The following is a 22457-nucleotide window of genomic DNA, read 5'->3' on the forward strand; positions in this document are numbered from 1 at the left end:
CACAGGCAGGAAGTTGCTACTCCAATATAAATATATATGATATTACTATTATGCCAACTCTTTAATTATATTAAATATGCCTTAAAATTTTTCTCATTCATCAAAAGTACAGAATTTCTGTCTGTTTTATTTGGAAATAGACAGTTTCTGCCATGCATGCATGAAAACATTACTACCAATTTACTCACCTTTTGGATCAACATTTTAAATACAGCCAATTCTGGAGAGGGTGCATTGATGAGGCAGCGTTTTGGAGGAGCAATACAGGTCAACCACTAAGGTCATTCATGGTAGTATGTGCACATAACTTTTTCAGTACAAAAATGTTGAGGTGATCAGAAGATAATCATATTTCAAAATTGTTTTTCCATTAAACCTAAATGCATTCTTTTCTTTAGTATGAGGATAATCCCAGAAGTATCCAACCCAACAAAGAAAACACAAAAAATTTGGAAAAAATTGATTTATTTTTCAACATAATACTTATCCTTCCAGCTCTATACACTTTTCCCAGTGATGTTCAATGAGTTCGATGCCCTTTTTATAATAAAATATGCCACGCTCCTCAAAATAGCCATTAACTGCTGACATCACTTCTCCATCGATGGAAAATCTTTGACCACCGAACCATTTTTTAAATTTTGCAACCAGTAAATAAAGCAAAGGGGCTAAATCTGGCGAACAAGGTGCATGAGCTAGCAATTCAAACTTTAATTAATGAATTTTGCCCATTGCAATAAGGGATTTGTGAGCTGGTGCATTGTCTTGATAAAAAAACACTTTCTTCTTAGCCAAATGCAGCCGCTTTTGCTTGATTTCTTCACTCAAACATTGCAATAAGTTTGCATAATACTCGCCGTTGATAGTTTTTCCTTTTTCAAGTTACTCAATGATAAGTATCCCATGTGCATCCCAATAAACTGATGCCATGACCTTGCCTGCAGACGAAACGATCTTTGCCTTCTTTAGAGGCGGTTCTCCCTTATGAAACCATTGTTTTGATTGTTCCTTTGTCTCGGCTGTAAAGTAATGGATCCATGTTTCATGAAACAGCAAAAAAATTATTCTGCTTTGTTGCTTTGAAACTTTCCTAAACACTCAATTAAAACATCTAGTACTGGTTTTGCTCAAGTGTGAGCAAATTTGGCACCCGTCTTGCACACAGCTTTCTTATGCCCAAATTTTCAGTTAATATGCGATGTACCACACTTTTTGTATTGCCTACTATGTCCGCTAGCTCGCGCAATTTAAGTCATCGATCATCTGGTATCACTTTGTGGATTTTCTTCACCGTTTCTGGAGTCGTCACCTCATCTGGACGACCAATGCGTTGCTCGTCTTGACAACTCGTACAGCCTTGTTTAAACTCAGCTGCCCAATATTTTACTGTTGTAAACAAAGGAACAGACTCACCCAGAGTAGAATCCAGTTCAGCTATAATATAGGTTGGGCTGAGGCCTTTCAAATAAAAGTATTGTATCACATAACGATGACCAATTTTCTCCATTTTCACAAATTCACTGAAAACGTTCACTATTGATGGCTGGCAAAGAAATACTAAACTACATAGCATCTTCAAACTTGAAATATATGCTTTCTAGATTGCGAACTTTATAATACAGAGATATTTTTCAAACAACTACCGCCATCTCTGGGTCAGGTCGGGTACGTGGTATTTAGGGGAGGTGACCGACAGCCGAGGTCATTTGCGCCATTAGGGATAGACAGGAAAGGATGAAGGGTGGAGAGAAACCTGACTTTGGCATTAGCCTACTCTTAATGTAAAGCGCCAAGGGGTTGGCAGCTTGACGTCCCATCTGACGGATGTATTCTCACTCAAAGTGCCCTCCACAAAACTTAAGTAGGGATCGGGATAGCATTGAAAAATATCTCCCACCTCTGGGATTCGCCCTCTGGGTGGAAAGCCAGTACATAACCACTGGACCATCCTGATCCCCCCTATTCTTCTTTTAGAGAAAGCTGTTACTAATGACGATGCTGATAATTACAAAAGATGGGGGATGAGTATTCACGCCTATTAAGGGATGACTCCATTAAAGTGACTATCATATCATCTCCAAAATTCTTTGAATCTGAGTATTCATAGCTAAAGTATCCTCACAAAGGACAGGAGGTGTAAAAAAGCTGGAAATGACCTTATGTAATTTCAGTTAAGTCCTCTGCTGCCCATGACATCCCTTAACAGAAATTCCTGAAAAGTTTGGGATACATCAACCCTATTATTATTAACTTAAATGTTGACCATTTAACTAACAAAATTCAATAATTAGCGACATTCTGATTAATTATTCATTTTACAGAATGATGTAAAATAAGGTTGAATCATGGATGTTCTCACACCAGCAGGTATAGTGTTCCAGATGAAGAGAGAGAGGAAGGGTTCATAGCACCATTTGCCTTAAAAGATGCTGCTGTAAAAGGATGCAGCAAATTTACATGTAAAATGCATCCATGTCTCCAAATCAATGACCTTCGTACGCATCAATTACTTGATACCCAATTAACTTTTCAAATAAACCAATTTTACTTCAGAAAACTTCATCAATTGAGACTACATTTTTTTTAATAACTTGATAAATTATAGCCCAGACACATTTAACTCATACATTTTTTTAAAAATTCATCAGAATTAAAATTATTTACATAACAATTCAGTCTTACTAGGAAAAAATTCATTTTCCAAAACATTTTTTCGGATTGAAAACCAATGAAATATCACTTTTTGTGAAAAATTTTAAACCAAAATGGCATTGCATGTAATTTGAAAACAGGGCCATTGACTCCTATATACTAAACGTGACAGGTAATTATCATTAAAAACAAGAGACCCTGGGAGAATAACATCCCGGATATTTTCCTCAGCCCTTCTCAGAAGGGAAATGCACACTATGTACAGAACATATCACTTTGTGTGCTGCACACAATTTGAGTGCTTCCGTGAACGTAGATACACATCATCACACTGAAAACAAAAAGCAATTTCACAGGAGAGCAGAGATATCGAAATGCTAGGATACCTATTCGTACCACTTAATCGTGGGCAGGTCAATCGATGACTTTCAATGCTGCTTCTTCGTCTTGAGACCCAGGGAACGCAACAATGCACTGGGGGATGGGTCCCTCCCACGGAACTGGCGGAATATCTCTCCAGGGTGACAGGCTCCACCCAGGGTGAGAAAGGTCGAACGAAACCTGAAATAATACGAGAAATCCTTTCAAATAAATGGAAATATATTTCTTCTACACGAAACATTATTTCTGTTCACTGTCAGATTAAGTAAAAATTCTCCCCCAATTCCTCTCAGATTGAGGTAGATCAAAGGCTATATACATTAAGTATCGATGTTAATCCCACGGAAGCAAAACAATGCCAAAACCTTCCACTCCACCATAAAAAAACCCCACTTTTGACCCAAACCAAATCCAAACTAAAGAGTGTGCAATGTAAACAAATCCTCCCAATATTTATCTTGTCTACTGATTAGTCATCCAGAGAAGAGAATTCTTATAACAAGTTAATTTCAAGAGCATCAACCACACACTATGTTTTACTGCACAAGCAGTAATTGCAGAACTCTTTCCCAAAACTATTTCAGCCAAAAATATCCAAAATTGAATTATGTCCACCAACCATTACGGTTATTTTATCACTTGGGTAAAATAAACCCTTTTACAAAATGATACTATTGAGCTTGTGCAAACAAGTTGTCACCAGCCTTCATGAATACAAATTTTTGGGTGCATACAAAATAATTGGAGCATTCTCACTTCAAATAATTCTTCAAAACACAGTAGGGCTGGAACAAACCATACATACTTCTTTATGCCATTATTGAAATTTTCTTACAATACAATCAACATGCTTTCAAACATTTTTGTACAGGAAATGATTAAAAAGAAAGAAATGAAAATCAGTGCGGAATTCATAAACTCAGGTTTGCAAATGACCAAGCTTTAGTAAGCCAGTCAACCAAAGGAGTTGCAAAAGCAAAGCTGAGTGCTTAGAAAAGTCAGTTCGATAGGTATGGAATGAGAATGAATGAACACAAAACAAAGTTTTTGTAGTTTTCGAGATTGATAAAAGCTACGTTTTAATATTAAAATAGGTGTTAATACCCTTGAGTGGGTGGTGCAGTTTATCTATCTTGGTAGTGTTTTGGACCAAGATGGTCAACGTAGCAGGAATATAAGAAGAATTACATTAAGGCAAAGAAGCTTTCACAAGGAGGAGGGAATTGATGACTGGGATGTTGAGTAAGGATGTTAAGAAAAGGATTGTCAAAATTTTGATATGGAGTGTGGTTACGTACGGTGCAGAAACATGGTCATTGAAGCAGGAGGATAGACGAAGATTACAGGCTTTCAAAATGAGCTCATGGAGAAGGTGAAGCGGACAGAAAGGAAAGCAAAGGAGGAGATGCCAAGTATGGTGGGGGAAGAGATGGGATTGTAGGGAGAAATCCAAAGAAATGAGGAAAGATGGAAGCAAAGCATATTGATTGGCAGTGGGATGTTGAAGACTGTGATATAGGAGAGAATGTTAGGCAAATGAGGAAGAGGCAGGAAAAGTATAACCCTGTGGGATGGAATAAAGGGAAAAAGGAAGTATTTGGAATTGAAAAAGGGCTTGTTGTAGCGTGGGACATCAGCTTGTTTTATTAGGGGGGCAAGTAAATAAATTGTTGTATTGTTGTATAGGCTGTGCCCAACCAAAACCTAACTTGACTAGGAGAATACTAACAATAATCACACAACATATTCCTTCTACAAAACAATAGAAAGGGTCTCCACCTCTAATAAAATTAGGAGCATAATTTAAATCTTTTAAGGATTGATCCAAAATATGCACCATAATGAGAGTATAACAAGATGGGAATCCAAGTTATATCAAAGGAATCAATTACCTAGCGCCAATCTTTCCTATGGCTTCCCTTCCCACTGCATCATTCGATGGGCCGTGTAACTCTTCAGTGAATGCATCGAATATGTCTGCTGCCACCATGCTTGACCACGGACGTGAGAAGTAACTGCCGCCACTGTTCGCAGACTCAAAAGCAGATCGAAATGAGCAAACGTGGCTATCCCTTTTGTCCAGCGGAAGGGAGAAGTAAATAGGCCACTGTCGGTTCATGACATCCAACCAAAAGTCATCCCTGTTCATGGAATAATGACAAGAGAATGCATTAATAAAACAGCCACTGGGAAAATTCATAGGACAGAATCATGCATGCTGCAAAAAGATTGAACAGAGATTAAAATAACACATGGTAGACAATAGGAGTTGAGATTATTTTCTTTCTCATTGACGTCAGTAGGGAGGTGCAATATTGGCTTACTGAATTCAAGACAATATCAGTGCAATACAAACCCTTCCTTTGTGTCAATGTCAATGATATTGGAGACCATGTAAATGTTGTTGCTGCAAATAAAAGCATCAATATCCTTAAAATGTAACAACTTGAAAGTTTAAAATTCGTTAGCCTCGACCAGGATCCCTTTGAATCCTCCTCAACGCAAATGATTTTTACACTAAGAAGCTTTTGCATTTTAATGGACATTAGTAGAGGACTGCATGTAAGTTGCTGTTGCGGCATCTCCCAGAGTTTTTTGAATGGATCAATATCCTTATCGTGTCAACATCCAAAGTCAAAGTCCATACAAACTGCGGGAGATGCCACAACAGTGAATTTTAACGGAGGCATCCCCTAATATGCATTTCAATGCAACAATTTCAGATTGTAAAAATCATTTGCCTTGACTGGGATTCGAACCCAGATCCCTCAATATACGGTCGAGTGCTTAAGGTAGTTAGGCGTCCTAAGCTTAAGTGGCTAAAGCACTCAACCGGACATGGACGGATCCGGGTTTGAATCCCAGTCAATGCGGTTGATTTTTACACTCTGAAATTGTTGCATTGAAATCCAATGTCAAGTCGACTTTGAATGTCCAGGACCAAATCCAATAACACATCGACGTAGTGTCATCCCAATGCTGTCAAATCTCTCTTACTACCATTTTGTCAGATAAATCAACCTGTTAAAATCCATCACAGATGAATTAAACTTCAAATAATGTACATGTCGGAAGGCCCAACCTGAAATGACTCCAGCAGGATGAGATCAAACGTGAAGGCATTTTCTTTAAACACTATTAGATACCTTTTTTTTATGCTCATGCATTTTTGTAAGATTTCCTTGACCAAAGTTGGCAGATTCATTAATGACTGACATGGAATTTCTTCAATCCATAGGCATTATTCATAATATTTTAGCAAATCTGACTCCAAAACATATAAGGCTGTTTGTTTCTTTCTTGCATTTATGAAATGCTTTGTAACATAAAATATATGTTAACATCAATTCCAACATTGACATAAAATAATGATCTCGACAACACTATAGCCCATGGATATGGTGACAACACCTTGAGTGTATCGACAGTTTGACATCAAAGTTAATATTATTATCCACTTGACATCTAGAAGTGTCAACACAACTCTTGAGGTCAGAGGACTTCTGTAGCATGGTAATAACCCAATTAACCAGAGTGTACCCAAGGTTCTCATGCCACTAAGCGAAATACTAAAAAAATAACATAGAAATTGGAGGGGTAAACATTACCATCCAATTAATTATAAGCATCACTCATTATTTTGCAGAGAAACTTAAGCGCTAATGACTTCAAAAGAGGGACAACAGAACAATAAGTCAATCTGCGGAAAATTAATTATGCACTGCTGACAAAAGAAACCTAACAGGTATAAACTTACGAAGAATGAAGTTCCAAATCCAAGTCACTCAGGTACAATTCTCTGCATAAATCATATCCAGCCAACTGCTGCCTCTCTGTAGCCAAGATTCTTGCAACTTCCTCACTTATTGGCTCACCAGTTTGATAATGCCCACTCACATCTTTTATTACCTTCACATCAGTCAACCTTAAGAAAGCAAAGATTCAACAGTTAAACAGTTATTAAGATGTAAATGCAGTTCTGCCCATACGTAATGTGCCCAAGTCTTAAAAAGAAAATGTAATGCAGGGAGTTGATAGTGGTGTTAGGTAGGGTTTCCCTTACCTAACACCACCATCAACCCCCTGCGGAAAGTTAACTCAACAGCTCGGGGTTGTCGCTCTACACTTAACCTTTATCTCCCCTCCCCTCCTTGGTTGGTCATTATCCTCTCTTTCTCCCAATTTCTCTCCCCCTTCCCTTCCACACCACACCTGCCATCCACCCAAAACCCTCTCCCACCACATCCATGCATATATAAATATCAAAATGTCCTGCATATTGTACCTGATGATGTCCACTAATCGACAAAACCCTTCATTATTCAAAATAAAAATTGGCGGAACTTACTAATTGCTATTATTATTAACTTTTTCCAGAATAAATGAATGAAATAAATGAAACCTGTAGGACACATCTACCAGAGATGTGTAAGTGTTCATGCATGAGTGTATGCCATGTTTTTTTTTTGTGGATGTATGATTTTGTGGTTTTTGCAGGCGGTTTTTTTTTCTTTTCTAAATTACGGGCGGTATCCTAATACCCCCCCCCCCCCCCGGCCACAAGCCCTTGCGGCAGTTTGTGGGGTATTAAGTAGATGTAGAGATGCATTTATAAAATAAACTTATTCTCCTGACCAACTTACTTCAGGGGTTCTGTTAACTTTCAAATGCAAAAATTCAGCAGGGCAGTCCAACATCTAAATTATGAAACTGTAATTACAATTAAATCTCATCATTGTATAAGGTGGATTCAATTTCTAATGCTTTCTGATATTTTCCTTACAAAATATTTACATTAAGGAAGTACAAATTTCTGTCATTTCTCAACAAAATATCCCTTGCAGGCATACAAATTTCATATATACGGTACAAGCACAGCACAATAACACTGCATGCCTTTCACTCAACTGATGATTCATTTTGACGAAGGTGTGTTAAAAACTATGCATGTGTTACAAAATGGATGACCACATACTGTTTTCTCACAGCAAAAGATTCCCATATAAGCATTGAAAATGCTTCCCATAGCTGCTGTGCAAACCATGAGAACTGTACAGTGTAGAAATCTTAGGTGATGTATCCATAAAGAGTACCCTTACATTTTAAACTCACATCACATCCTTCTATCTACTCTTAGGCTCAAAAAAAATATTGCTAGACCTTATTACTTGGAATGCACGGCGTACAGTGATTGCAATTCATATTTGAATCAGGGAACCAAAGTAGTAAATAAAGAGTATAATTGCAGTCCGGTCGCAACCTTTATTGAATGACTAAAACTCCAGTGTTACAGAGTTAATTGAAAACTATATTGACAGCAATGGAGAGCTCAGTTAACAATATATTCACACAATAATTACTAATTGAGATGAAGGCACCACAAATTAAAGACTTAAGCCCATTTATATAATTGACTATGCTTCAATGCCATAACCAGTCTTTCTTGATGAAAAAATCATAAAAGAAACTTACCACAATCCCATGAAGTTGCTGCAAACATCCACAGCATCCCACTCGACATTGTTCAAGCCAAAAACTTCGCTGCTCTTGGTACGACATAAAAGGTGCTGGAGGACATGACCAAACTGCAAATAAAACAGTAAGTCATTGAATATACGAGTGAATGAGCACTTGAATGGATTTAGCATCAAAAATTAATTGACTGACACTTTGTTCTATTTTTATTATCACACATTTCAAATGTAGCCACTCTGTGCATAAATTACAAATGGATATGTTTCATAACATGCAATACATTAAGGCTACAATAAATTTTTACCAACAGTTTGAACATGGTTAGCATGGATATGTGCACGCAATATCTCCTTTTAATGGTAAAAAAATCATTTTGGGCAATAAGTACTCAGAGGAAACGCTCCATATAAAAATGAACTGTAACTTTTTCAAATTTCCACAGTATAAATTATCAAGGATTGACCGTGGTTCTACAGATGATTTTCTTTCCCATGGTACAAAACCTAGTGATCCTACCCCATATCTACGTACGAGGGCTGCTCATAAAAAAAGTTTAACCACAGTTATCAACCCAAAATGTTGGTTTGATAAGTTAAGGTAGAGCTCACCCAGTACTATGACCAACGGAGGAGTGACATTCACACAGTAACAGGGTAATAAAGCAGGTAAGTTCCCTTCCCTGTGCTGCCCATGATTTCTCAGGAAGATCTGGTACCCTGAAAAATTACACAGCTTGGGCAAAGCTGAGGGTGCCAAAAGGCATTATCCGGATTCAAAACCAGGCCCTCAGGTCAATAGCTTATTGCTCTGCCAACTGGACTGCCACATCCTCATAATAAAGACTGATGCTGCATTTTTTATTCACATAATTTACTGTGCAAAAAGTTACTCACAATATATTTTTAGTGGGAGACATCCAATGGAGGCAGGAAAGTTGAATGCAGTGTTTTGATTATTAATATTAACATTTCATTACAATTAGGCGATATGTGATGGGTTTCAATGCTACAATTTCAGAGAGTATAAATTATTTGCCTTGACCAGGATTCGAACCCAAATTCCTCAATGTCAGGCCGAGTGCTTTAGCCAGTTAAGCAATCAAGGCGTCCTCTTAAACTCTGAAATTTTGGGACACCTCCTCTTGAGGCATCCTCTTAAACTCTGAAATTAAGAGGACGCCTCGATAGCTTAAGTGGCTAAAGCACTCGACCTGACATTGAGGAATTCGGGTTCGAATCCTGGTCAAGGCAAATAATTTATACTCTCTGAAATTGTAGCATTTAAATGCACATTAGCGGATGACTCCGTCAAAAGTTACTGTTGTGGCATCTCCCACAGTTTCTTTGGTATTTGGTGATGGGTTGTTGAAGAGTGTGATTTAGGGGTGGACTTTAGGCAAAAGAGGATGGGCATGGGAAAATATTAGGCATATTGGATGGAATGAAGACAGGAAAGAAGTATGCAGAATTGAAAAGGGAATTGCTGTAGTGTTGGATGTCAAGTTGCTTATTTTTTGTTAGGAAAGACAATTAAATGTATCAATGAACAGTTGTGTAGTCTGTGTCAATACCAAACCAAACATAAACAATAGAATACCAATAATAATAATTAGTTTAATCTGTTATTCACATTGGCACAAAATAAACTGAATTTCACTCCCATATATCTGCAGTAGGATAAGCCTTTACCAGTTTAAACATTTCCAATTCCAGAGTTTCATGCTTAACTTTGTGAACGTTCATGTTTAATAAGACAAAAAAGAAACTTTGTGATTTTCACAGTGTTTAATTACGAATGACCTGTTTCATCGCTGAGGCAACACCATCAGGTGTCCATCACCTGGCAATATCGCCTCAGCAATGCAACCAGCGGTTCATAAATAAACACTGTCAAAATTAAAAAAGTTTCTTTTGTGTTTTATTAAACATGTTCAGTTAGCCTACAGCAATGCTGGAGGAAATATACAAGAATGAAATTTCATTTTTTTCCTACACAATCCACTAGTCATCGCTTGCCACGTTGAATCTTTGATTCCAGTGACCGTTCATGCATTAAATTTTGAAAATTAGTGTCATTTATTGTGACCTCTCTCACTCTTATCCTAATTCTTCTGTTTGGCCCACACAGCTTGAAGTACTCACGCGATAATTTGAAGAACTAACCCCAAATAAATGCAAATGATGCAATCTTTTACATTGAACATCTTCCACACTGTTACAGGATTATATAAGAAATCCTCTATCCTTAGGTATAATCTTAGTGAGCAATATGAAATATTTAGGCATGAAAGGTAAACTACACCACCGAGATATTGTGCAAGTTGTAGAGTTTATCCGAATACAACCCATGAAAACATTGAAATATCCAAATTGTTATCACAAAAAAAAAGGGCTAAATTAATGGGATATTAATTTGCATGCATACAGCGAAAGAAATCTAGACTTTCTGAATAACATATAATAAATATTTAAAAAAATCAATATCATCAAATGTAAAAAAATCATAAACCATCATTAATTCAGCAGAGAAAAAAAACAGAATAAAGGCTTTCTATATGCTCCCTTCCAGTCCCTTTAAATAAGAAATTAATTTAGGGACGAAATACATCTAATGTCAATTCCAACATTACCTTAAAAAATAGTGAGTTCACCTCCCTAGGGGAAAGAAGGCAGGGCCTCTTCTCCACGTGCGATGGGAAGTTGAATATTAGAGCTGCCAATGGAATATTATCCGCACTTCGATTGCGAATCCCGAGCATCCAACCAGGAACTTCACTGCTACTAAATTTAGAACCAGGCCTAGAAAATCAACGAAATGTTACTGAGGATAGTGTGGCCAAGGATTGGCATACCAAACATATATTTCAGGATATTCATGATTTATAATAACCAGGGTTTGGCACCTAAAAATAATCTATCCATGGATATTAAATTTTCCACCTTAATATGCAAAATATGCATCTGTCTCTCCAGAGTGATTAGATTGATTAGCTTTTCTGTGCAATAGAGAGATATTGCAATTAGCAGTGCAGAGACAGTCACTCAAAGCAAGTGAATGAATCTGAAATATATACAACTGGAAAAACCAACTCACCTAACATATGGATCCAAGTAGAAAGCACCAAGGGTCTCTCCTGATGTTGAATCGTTGAGGGCATACAGTCGAACATCTGGGTGCCAGGCTGAAGCTCCCTTCATGGGCAGAGGTAAAGGCTCCACGTGCACTGAGAAAAGCTGGCCACAGAGCCTGAAGAGGCCATCGAGGACCTTCTCCAATGGGAAAAAAGCTCGCAGGGCATCTTCCTAAGATTGTAAAAAAAGAGATGGCATCATAAATAATTTAGGCTCAAGTTGCAACACTAGAACTAACTGAGATCATATCTGTGGTAGCAGATAGAAAAATGTTGCAAAATTATTTGTACAATGTTATTAACTGAGTAAATACCACAGTTGTAAGCCCATAGGTTGGTTGGTTTGGTTACCATATAACTCACCTCATAAAAACACTTTATGTTGCATGAAAATAAACCTTTCAAGGCATGGGGAGCAAACTCCTTTCCATACAACACCAACAATTTCCAGGAATATCTACTTAAACAATAATCTACTGCTTGGGTGCAAGCATCCAGTACTTTAGTACAGGATATCCATGGTTGATTGAGACTTGATCCCAGACCGTCAGATAAGTAGCTGAACATACTACCCACTAGGCTTCATTACCCTTTATTTTCTTATTCCCAGCAAAATATTTTATCTTGATTGAATTATTGAGTAAGCAAAGTCAAGTAAACTGTGGGAAATACCGAAACAGAAACTTTTAACGGAATCATCAACTAATGTGAAATGTATTGAGTGAGCTTTACGTAAAGAATGGATGCCAGGAAGGAAGAGAAAGAAGTAAGCAGTAATCAACAGAGTATTTGAGCACAGATGACGAATATTAATTTAGAGAGAACTTGCCAAAACTACCGTTAGTTTTCAGGAAAATTATTACTATGGATGGATAATTATAATAAGGAATGGGCAGCTCATCTCATAAATTTTCACAATCGCCTAGCATGATATCAACCTTAATTTCAAAAATGAAAGACAAACTGAACAACTTAATATAGAAAATAACTAGCATATATATTTACTTTTTCCCTGATACTACGCTCCTCATACTTAGATATATAAAATCTTTAGCTTGCAGTAAATGTTGTATAAGTGCCAAGAAAACCTTTCTACATCCCCTTTTTTGTGCACAATGCAGTAAATAATTAAATACTAGAATTTTTAAGTCAACATATCTTTCTTTCATCCATTTGAGCAAGTTCTGCCCTCTGCTTATCTTCTGTTGCTAAATTTCAGTATTCACGATTCTCTGCATCTTCCATAACAACTAGAACCTGATGGCATATGTGTGTATATTCTTCTGTACAAAGAAATACCACGCGACACACACTAAAATGAAGTGACTTGCTGTAAGGACCATCCGCAGTGAATGTCATAATTTGTCCCTCGACTGGGATTGAATCAATGATTGAATTGATACCCATAAGACCTAATATGACGGCAGATGGTAGTAGTAGTAGTTTTGAGGGGAGGCGACCGACAGCTGAGGTCATTTGCGCCATAGGGGATGGATAGGAAAGGATGAAGGGTGGAGAGAAACCCGGCGTCGGCATTAGCCTACTCTTAACGAAAGGCGCCAAGGGGTCCGCAGCTTAACGTCCCATCCGACGGACGGCGTACTCACTCAAAGTGCCCTCCACAAAGCACCTCAAGCAGGGATCGAGATACCTCTGAAAAATATTCAACACCGCCGGGATTTGAACCCGGGCCCTCTGGGTGGACGGCAGATGGTGTTGACATTTTTTGCAACATTAAAAAGTAATTATAACATAATACGCTGGCCATCAATGACCAAATTGGGATGTTGCAGTATTTAGGGAGTTAAGGAGGATCTAATTACCACAGTGAGAGGTGACACCATCTCATAATAACGTTTTAAAAAAAAAAAAAAAAAAAAAAAAAATGCACCCTTAAACTAATGAATTTATGACATCTATGAATACTTAATTCAGAGCACACAAACCTCTAATCCTCCAAGAGAAGATCGGATTCGTTTCCTCCTCCAGTATGGAATGTCCCAGATGTCTAATGGGGCGGAAGATGGATGACCACGTTCAACAGCAAACTCAAGCAAGCTGGAGAGCTCCCTCTCTTGTGCAGGTCTTGCTGCATAGGAGATTAAAACAAACAAGCAAGAGTTAGATGAAAAAAACAAACAAACAGATTACATCTTACATATTTACATTAGAATTTTACATCGACATTCATGAGAAGTTCATACAACTTGGGCTTGAAAACTCTTGACAATACTGATGACTGAATTGAAAACTAACCAAGCAAGAATATTCAAATAAATTCCATATTCAATCTTTATTTAAAAAAAAAAAGTGCACATGATATATTTTAGGTAAATGGAAAGATGGGGTTGGGAAGAATAAAATCATTCTTACCCTGAACAAGTAAGCTGGCAATCATAGAACGAACGCATTCAACACTCCCGGCCATTTTGGTCTCCATAGACATGACGGCTGCATTTTCAAATCCCAGGATGTTGGCCAGGTCTTTTCTGCATCAAAATTAAGCACATAAAATGTTCTCAGAAAAATTCATTCAGTAACTGCATTGAAAACATTAACACCATGGATATTAATTATTGATGGAGGAAGTTGATCACTACTACTCATAGCAACACTAGCACCATGATGGGTTTGCTATGAATTAGAATAAAGTAAAGTTAAGGAATCTAATGATTAGAGAGGATATTCAACACTGCTGATGACATAGTTTGAATTTAACAAGTTCCAGGTTTAAACTTTAAGTTTTCAAAGATCTAAAATTAATAGTTAAAAATAAAAAATTGGCATTTTTCCACAAAATATTACTTTGTGGAAAATTGCCAATTTTTAATTAATCATGAATATCCACCGTATCATGCCTGAAACGTCTATTTTTTAAAATTAATAGGTAATACATTCCCTGGGGTCAGGTTTTTTTTATAGCCTTGTTAAACTGAAGGTTAACTGAAACCTATCATCATGGCCGAAACTCAAGTTTTATGACCGCTAGTTAAGTTGAAAACCGACTGTTAAACAGCTCCATAACTGACAGACAATGTTATTATAGTAGCAATGTTGCATTCACTAATGAGCAATCTTATTTGTTCATTAAATTGGATTTATTAATCTTCATGTTACGCTAGCATTCATATTAACTAATGATTCCTTTTAATGAGAGATGTATTATAAAGCAAATCCTAAGTGTACCCCCCTGAAATCTGTGTTTTTGAGGCAGTGGACCAGAGTTACCCCTCATAACCAACCTCCACTGAAAAATACAGAATGCATGACCCCCACATTTGGAATTCTATTTCATTTCAAGGTATTCATTCTTCTACGTATTGAAAGGCAGGTTTTGAACACTCCCAAAATAACCATTTACTTTACAACATTAAAAACTTACACTTTCTGGCCCTAAGTTATTTGTTTTTCCCATTTATTCATAATTTCAGCCCCTCTTCAACACTGTCTAAAAAGCCCACTCTCTTCCTTCCTTCATTCCTACTTTCCCAATGTTTTCCCTTATATCACTGCCATCAACATTCCACTGCGTTTCAATATTTCCTCTGGCTTTTTTGGATTTCCCCCAGGAACTTCCTCTCTACGCTCACTTGTCTTCTTCCCTTTGACCGACTTACTTTCTCCATTCTTCGCCACCACACCTACATCCCCAATAAGCCTTCCAATCTATGCTCATCCTCTTGCCCAAAACGAACAAATCACACAACCATAAATCACTATGCTCCATATTTAGAGTCTCCACTAATCTTTTCTCCGTGTCTTCAATCGGTGGGCCCATCATCAATTCTCCACTTCTTTTGCCAATGCCTCTTTCGCTAACGCAACTAACTCTATTGTAATTAAAAAATATAAAAATCGATGTTCAAGGCTGAATTGGATTTTCATATTTGAAACTGTTTCCTTGTCATTTTATGACCTGCCATCAAGAAAAAAAAGATGGATGTACATGTAACAATCACTTTGCACACAATGTAGAGAAAAAAAATATTGTCCTTTTGACAAAATAATGATTTTTTCGAACTTGCCGCTTGAGTCCCCCTAGTATTGATTCAGTTCATTCATAACCATGGATACCTGTGCAAATCTGCAATAGTCTATTATTTATTAGTAATCACTGTCCACAAAAATGTTTGTAATTTCTTCATTTGTTTAATGTATTTTAAATTGTTCACTCCCAACCCTCCCCCTTTTGACATATATACACATTCTTACTTTCAACATTTCACATTAAAACCAACCATGGAAAAGTGAAATTACACATACCTAAGACCTCTTATCTTCTCTACGTGAGAACTGTTGCTGAGGTCTTCGTCAGTTCCACCTTTTTTCCCCTTGAGTGAGTCAAATACAGAGCTTGATGGTTGGACTGGACCGTGGGCAGAGGCCCTCCTCACAGTTGCCTGCCAAACATTCAATCGCAGGCTTGAATTGGGACAATGTTCCATAAATCTAGGTGCCACTCCTCCAATTAAAGTAACCTTCCAAGGACCTCGGCTGGGTTGAGATCTGCGACCATTGTATAAAACTTGTATTTAGAGAAATTGGGCAAACATGGGAATCAGGTTTTAAAAACCCAGTGCATTCCAACAAGGAAATTCACTCATTTAGAGGAGATATTTTCCAACCTGTCCACTGCCATTTCTTCTAAAAGACAATATGGAAAATCTCTGACCAAATTTGGATCGGTGATCGTGTGGCTGAATAAATTTGTTGCAGCCTGGAAATAAATTTCACAACCATGAATACAATAATGATATGTTGACAACCAGATTTTCTAAAAATAAAATAAAAAACCACTCACTCTGAAATAAAGATAATTTAATGATTCATGCATGGCATAAACTAATATACACACAAATATTTTTTATATATATATATATATATAATTATATATATGTATACATATATATATATATATATATATATATATATATATATATATATATATATATATATATATATGTGTGTGTGTGTGTGTGTCTGTGTTTTTATGTATATGTGTATATGTACATGTATATATTATATATATAGAAAAATACATATGAACGTGATCCTTTAATTCAATTAGAAAGACTTAACAAAATACTTGAAACATTAAATGTTAATTTACCAGAGGAGCCTTTTTTGTGGTTAATTTACCACAGAACCTTTCAGCCGACACAAAAAGTGAGAGCTGATATTATTGATCATTGATTGATTATTAGGGCCCCTAATGAATTGACAGTGGGAAAACTGGGTGTGCAGTAGGGAAAATCAATTTCACCAATGATGGAATAGGCGACTTCAGAAAAGTCTGTATCCAGAGGGGGACTACACAGTGCAATAGAAGTCATTTATGCAAGGGTATGCTAGTATATAAAATCTAAATTAACACAAAACATCCTTAAAACAAAAAAAATTGCACAAGAGTGAGCAGGAGTTTTATTTTGACATGAAAAAGGTTTGGTACTCAAGTCACTTACAGAAAGCTTGCTATTGAAGATTGATATTTCTCTTGACAATTCATTGCGCAACTTGGTGAACCTCGGCAGTGCGTCATCTTCTTTCAATTCTAAGCCATTAAGACGACCCTCAAGGACATACTTCCCCACAACTCTCCTTAACTCTTGATCATCTTTAGTTTGATTCTTGGATTTTACGGACTTTCTCAGAGCTTCAAATGCCTGTAAATTGAAGGAAGAGCAAAATATTATACATATATGTATACAAAAAACCATAAACACAGTAATCAACCCGAAGGTCGGTTTGGTAGGTGACGGCAGAGTTCACCCAGTACTAAGCCCTATACGGTGTGTGAAAATTCACACATCAGGGTAGGGGGGCCAGTTCCTTTCCCTGTGCCGGTTATGGTTTCCCAGGAAGACCTGGCACCCGAAAAATCACTTTAGCTTGGGTGGAGCTGTAGGTGCCCAGAGTGCCTGTCCCGGGAATCGATATATGTATGTATGTATGTATATATATATATATATATATATATATATATATATATATATATATATATATATATATATATATATATATATATATATATACACATACATATATATATATATATATATATATATATGTAAGTGCTTGCCTGACAATAGAGCAAAACATGTTGATGATGCAAAAGTAGTCATTAAATGTAACATTAAAATCATGAGGTAAACATTAAAACAGCAATGCAAAAATTAGAGCACGTGGAACTGTTAAAATATCTTGAAAGTTTTTTGGACAAAGACGGTAACAGTATTTAGGTGGGGTGACCAACAGCCCAGGTCATTTACACCAATAGGGATGGACAGAAAAGCATAAAGGGTGGAGAGAAACGTCAGAATTAGGTTGCTCTTAACGAAAGGCACCAAGGGGTCCGCAGCTTAACATCCCATCCAATGGATGGTGTACTCACTCAAAGTGCCCTCCACAAAGCACCTCAAGTAGGGATCCAGGCACCACTGAAAAATATCTGTCGTTGCCGGGATTTGAACCTGAGCCCTCAGGGTGGAAAGCCAGTCCAAGATGGTCAAAGCAGAATTGACGTAAGAAGAAGATTTGCATCAAGCAAAGAAGCTTTCACAGGGGATTGATGACAGAAACGTTGAGTGAGGATGTTAAGAAAAGATTTGCAAAAACTTTGATAAGGATTGTAGTTTTGTACAGGGTGGAAATATGGCCACTGAAGTAGGATGACAAGCAAGAATTGAAAGCTTTTCAGATGTGGGTGTGGACAAGGATGAACAAAGTAAAATGGACAGAAAGGAAAACAAATGGAGAGGCTCTAGGCATGATGAGAGGAAAGGAAAGAGGGTTGTTGAGAGAGGTCCAAAGGAGGCAGGAAAAGTGCACGCAGAGCATATTGATTGCAATGGAATTCTGGAGATTGTGATAAAGGAGGGGATGTAATAGTCAAGTGAGGTATGGATACAAAATGGATGGGATTTTAAGACAGGATGAAGAGAGATAGAAGCATTCAGAATTGAGGAACAGTTTAATTTATTGCAGGGTGTAAGGTTGTATCTCTTTGGACTGAGCCGAAGTGTAGCAATTATCAGTATCTGTCAATCCAAAATCTACTTTAAATAGCAGACAACTAATAAAAATTCACTACCATATAACGTCATTCCTCATTATGACGGCAAAGTTAAATAAAGCTCATTGAAACAATAACTAGTGTCCCACACTTGCATAAATAATGTGCAATATTATATATCCATACTTTATTTTTAAACTTGATCATGAGATTCTCATTTCCACACGATGCTGCTAAATCACATGGACTTGCTAATGCTAAAAACACAACATCATTTGGCAAGTGAATAGAAATGAAAAGTGCTAACCTCTAATGCCGCAAAGTGGATTGTGGGAGTCAAAAATCGTTTCGCTTTGACAGATCGAGCAGCATGATGCAATTTCTCATACGTCACAGAAGGCATTTCTGGACTCCCACCACTAAGGTAAAGAACTTTGGCAATGCTCCATGTCGAGTCTAATGGATTTCCCAAACTTTCAAGTGTGGGCAGAACATAATCCTGGAAACTCCCAGCTCCATCTGAAAGGGAAAAGAAAGATGTGCAAACACTTCAAGATGATGTGAAGGCAGGGCAGAGCCAAAGTTTAGAGGGGATGTCATACTTTTAATACTTTCTAGGTCAAATTACCAAGTTAAATTAAAAAAACCATTTCTTTTCTTTGTTGACCATGCCGTAACTATGGTTAGGATATCCTATACTTTGATGTGCATCTTCATATTTCATGCATAAAGAATTTAGCTAGTACTGCCAAATTTTTCATAATAACAGGATGATGAATATTTACAATAATGAATGTTTTGACAATTTTATTTTGCTTCAATCACTCATTTTCAATGCCCAAGGCATCATTTTATTCAGAAATTCTATTCAGCAGATGAAATGTTGGCCTTAACTCAAATGGATTAGATGTAGCATAAATATATGCAAACTCAACTAGGATAACTCAAATAAGCTTAAATACCATGCACATAAATTTTGTTTACATAAATTACCCTAGAAGAATGACACATGATAGCCAGTTACATCTTCATGGATTTTCCTACCATGATCTATGTCTAAGTTTACCAGATGCTTTGATTTTATCTGCATAATGGAGCATGGTAGTTCTGTGGGTAGGATGTTCAACTACTGTCCAGAGAATAACAAGTACGATTCTAAAGATTTTTCTTCACACCAGGAGCAGGAAACCAAAGGGTGGCACATGGAAAGAACTTGCGTCTTTACCTGGTACAGGAGAATTTCATGACTGATGACTGAGCACAGTACCAGATAACACTGGCCTCGATTAACTAAACAAGAATTGACTGCATTGATTATTGGCACAATGAATAAAAAAAATATAATGGTTAATATCTTGAAGATGCTTACCTTTCATTAACTAAAGATTTATCTTTGCCTTTTGCTGCTTTAAACTCAACTTTTTAAGGATCCCATGGTCCTAGAAGGACTACTGATGCACGCAAACCTGAATTTTCAAATACTTCTGAGACCCGAGGGTCTGTTGTAGAATATTCTGTACACTGGGTTGTCACTGAACTTACCAACATTTGAATTATTCTCTTTCTAGAGAAGGGCAGGCATTATTATTTATTAACGTTAGTTTACAGTGCAACCAGGGCGTATCAAGTGTGTCGTATCATAGTCAAGTATGGTAAAATTTGGTCAAGAGCAAACTCAATATTAATTGTATGAGCATATTCTTGGTATTACTATTAGAAGAGACAAGACACCAAAAATTTCAAATTGGGGTACAACCTATATGAGGATACTGGAAAATATGGGTAATTATTTCATGAAGCATCTTAAAAACTTCTTTCTTGGGTTATTTATATATCAATAACTTGCAATTATTTCTACTACAATAAATACTTGAAGAAGTATACAGAAGAATAGATGCAGAACGGACCTGGAGGAAAGCCATCGAGAAAAGAAGAACCAGATGGATTGACTATGAGGCAGAATGGATTCGTGAAGAATATAATAAAAGGAAATGTCCCAAGAGGGAGGCAAAGGGATAAATGCTTGGGACCAATTAAGATGAAATTAAATAGCAAAAAATACTAGAAAGTAAGCAAATTAGCATGATATAGGGTAGGGTACAGGGCTGCAGTCAACCAACGTTAGGATTGAATGACCAATAATGGTGATGTACTTGCATTCTACGCTAGAAGGCTATCCGTAAGTTTTAAAATGCCTCGATCACGAATACCTAAACCTAATTTTATCATTAGAGATTTTAATAATATCATCCACAGGTTGAAATCCACTTACTTTGAAGGTTTTCATCGATTTTCCAGACACCACTTTCGTAATCCAATGTCAACTTCTGTATTGCTCCAACACATTGATCAGTCGTTAGACAACTTAAATCGAGTAAACTTTCCCCCTTTAAAAGAGGAATAGAATCAAGCGAGTCCGCTGCCACTTCCGGAAGCCTAAAAATTAAGATTTATGTATTAAAGGGTGTGTATATATTTATTATTTCTTTGCCATGAATAGAGAACAATATTTTTATAATCAATAAATTGTTACGTTGTCGTGGCATTTGATAATTTCAGAAAAAATAAGACTTTAGAAATATTAAAAAAGTAAATATACTTACAAAACCACATATCCGCTACCCGTTGAGGAAGTGTGCAAATTATTTTTTATAATTGCCGGTAAACACCTCCTGAGTATCCCGGTCGCCATTTTATCTTAAAACAGAAGAATAAATAAACGCAAAAGAAGGATGGCCCATGGAGGGCATTTAAAAGTGTTTTGAAGAAAAAATGGAATGTGGAATTTTTCTTTACTTACATTTAGATCCTACCAACTATATGCGAAGCGGCAGCAATTTATGTAATGCATATACCTTAATTCTTCAATCTATCAAAAATGCACCATTATAATAACGAAGACCTTACGTCTCGCCCCTCATTTATCTGTTTCGATGTTACCCCATATAAAACATATTTTTTGAAAATAATTGGAAGCATGTGAGCTATGAAACGAATATTATTGATTTTAACTAGAAATGTTAAGAAAAAGTAAGGAAACGGAGTAATGCTAACAGAAGCATTTAATTCCATAACTCCTGATACTTAAACTCAACGTAATTGTTTAATTTGTAAAATAGAATTTTGAATAGAATTTTAGAATGGGCATGGGTTCAAAGGAAAAGAAATAATAGACAACTTTTTGCTTCATGGCATACCAATTTTCAACCTCTTATACTAAACCATGGTCATGTATTACACTGTATGTATAAATCTTCGATCTCTGTCTCTGTCAAAGAATATTTAAGTGACGGCATTGGAGCCTTGAAATCTGTCTTCTTATTGCCTCCATTTAACTGATGATCATCATGGATTTCCTCATTATGTTGACCATAAATAATTTCAATAAGACCAACAATATTTTATTTGCCATATCCGGATTTTGACACCTTCTTTTGATAGTAAGTCGCATGTATTTCCGAGTTGCTATTCTTCATTGATGTTATCAGTAGATTGAGATAAATTGGCATGATGGCAGTGATATATTACAAAATTCCCAACTTCATAACACTTCATTTTGAAACTGTTGACGACAAGTCATTTGGACATTGGTTGCTCCAAGCGAAGGACTTGAATCTTTTTGATTTGCTTTTATGGAAAAATGAATGAATCACTTCGTAAATGGGCCATCATATTTCCAATCTAAAAGTTGGAATGCTATCATCAAGACTTCGTGGCGAACAATATAATTTAAAAAAAGTATCTCTTGATATTAACTCTAATGATTAATATTAAAATATTTCCCCTATTTGGATTAATAATCTTAAC

At 36.6% G+C, this 22457-nt stretch overlaps 1 protein-coding gene across 1 annotated transcript; it reads right to left on the minus strand.

Annotated features, from left to right (window-relative positions):
* Positions 1–2497: 2497 nt before the first annotated feature.
* Positions 2498–21342, minus strand: LOC139697109 (uncharacterized). The gene is made up of 14 exons (XM_071595885.1): positions 21254–21342; positions 20923–21086; positions 18958–19169; positions 17101–17301; positions 16264–16355; positions 15902–16144; positions 14012–14127; positions 13585–13727; positions 11602–11810; positions 11138–11306; positions 8506–8618; positions 6791–6958; positions 4926–5174; positions 2498–3213 (listed from the first exon to the last, which is right to left on the minus strand). The coding sequence occupies exons 1-14, from the start codon at positions 21340–21342 to the stop codon at positions 3081–3083; spliced, it is 2301 nt and encodes a 766-aa protein (XP_071451986.1). The 3' UTR covers positions 2498–3080.
* Positions 21343–22457: the final 1115 nt, after the last annotated feature.

The sequence above is a fragment of the Hetaerina americana genome, unplaced genomic scaffold (assembly GCF_022747635.1).
Source record: "Hetaerina americana unplaced genomic scaffold, ioHetAmer1.1.p SCAF_1, whole genome shotgun sequence".
Classification (NCBI taxonomy): Eukaryota; Metazoa; Arthropoda; class Insecta; order Odonata; family Calopterygidae; genus Hetaerina; species Hetaerina americana.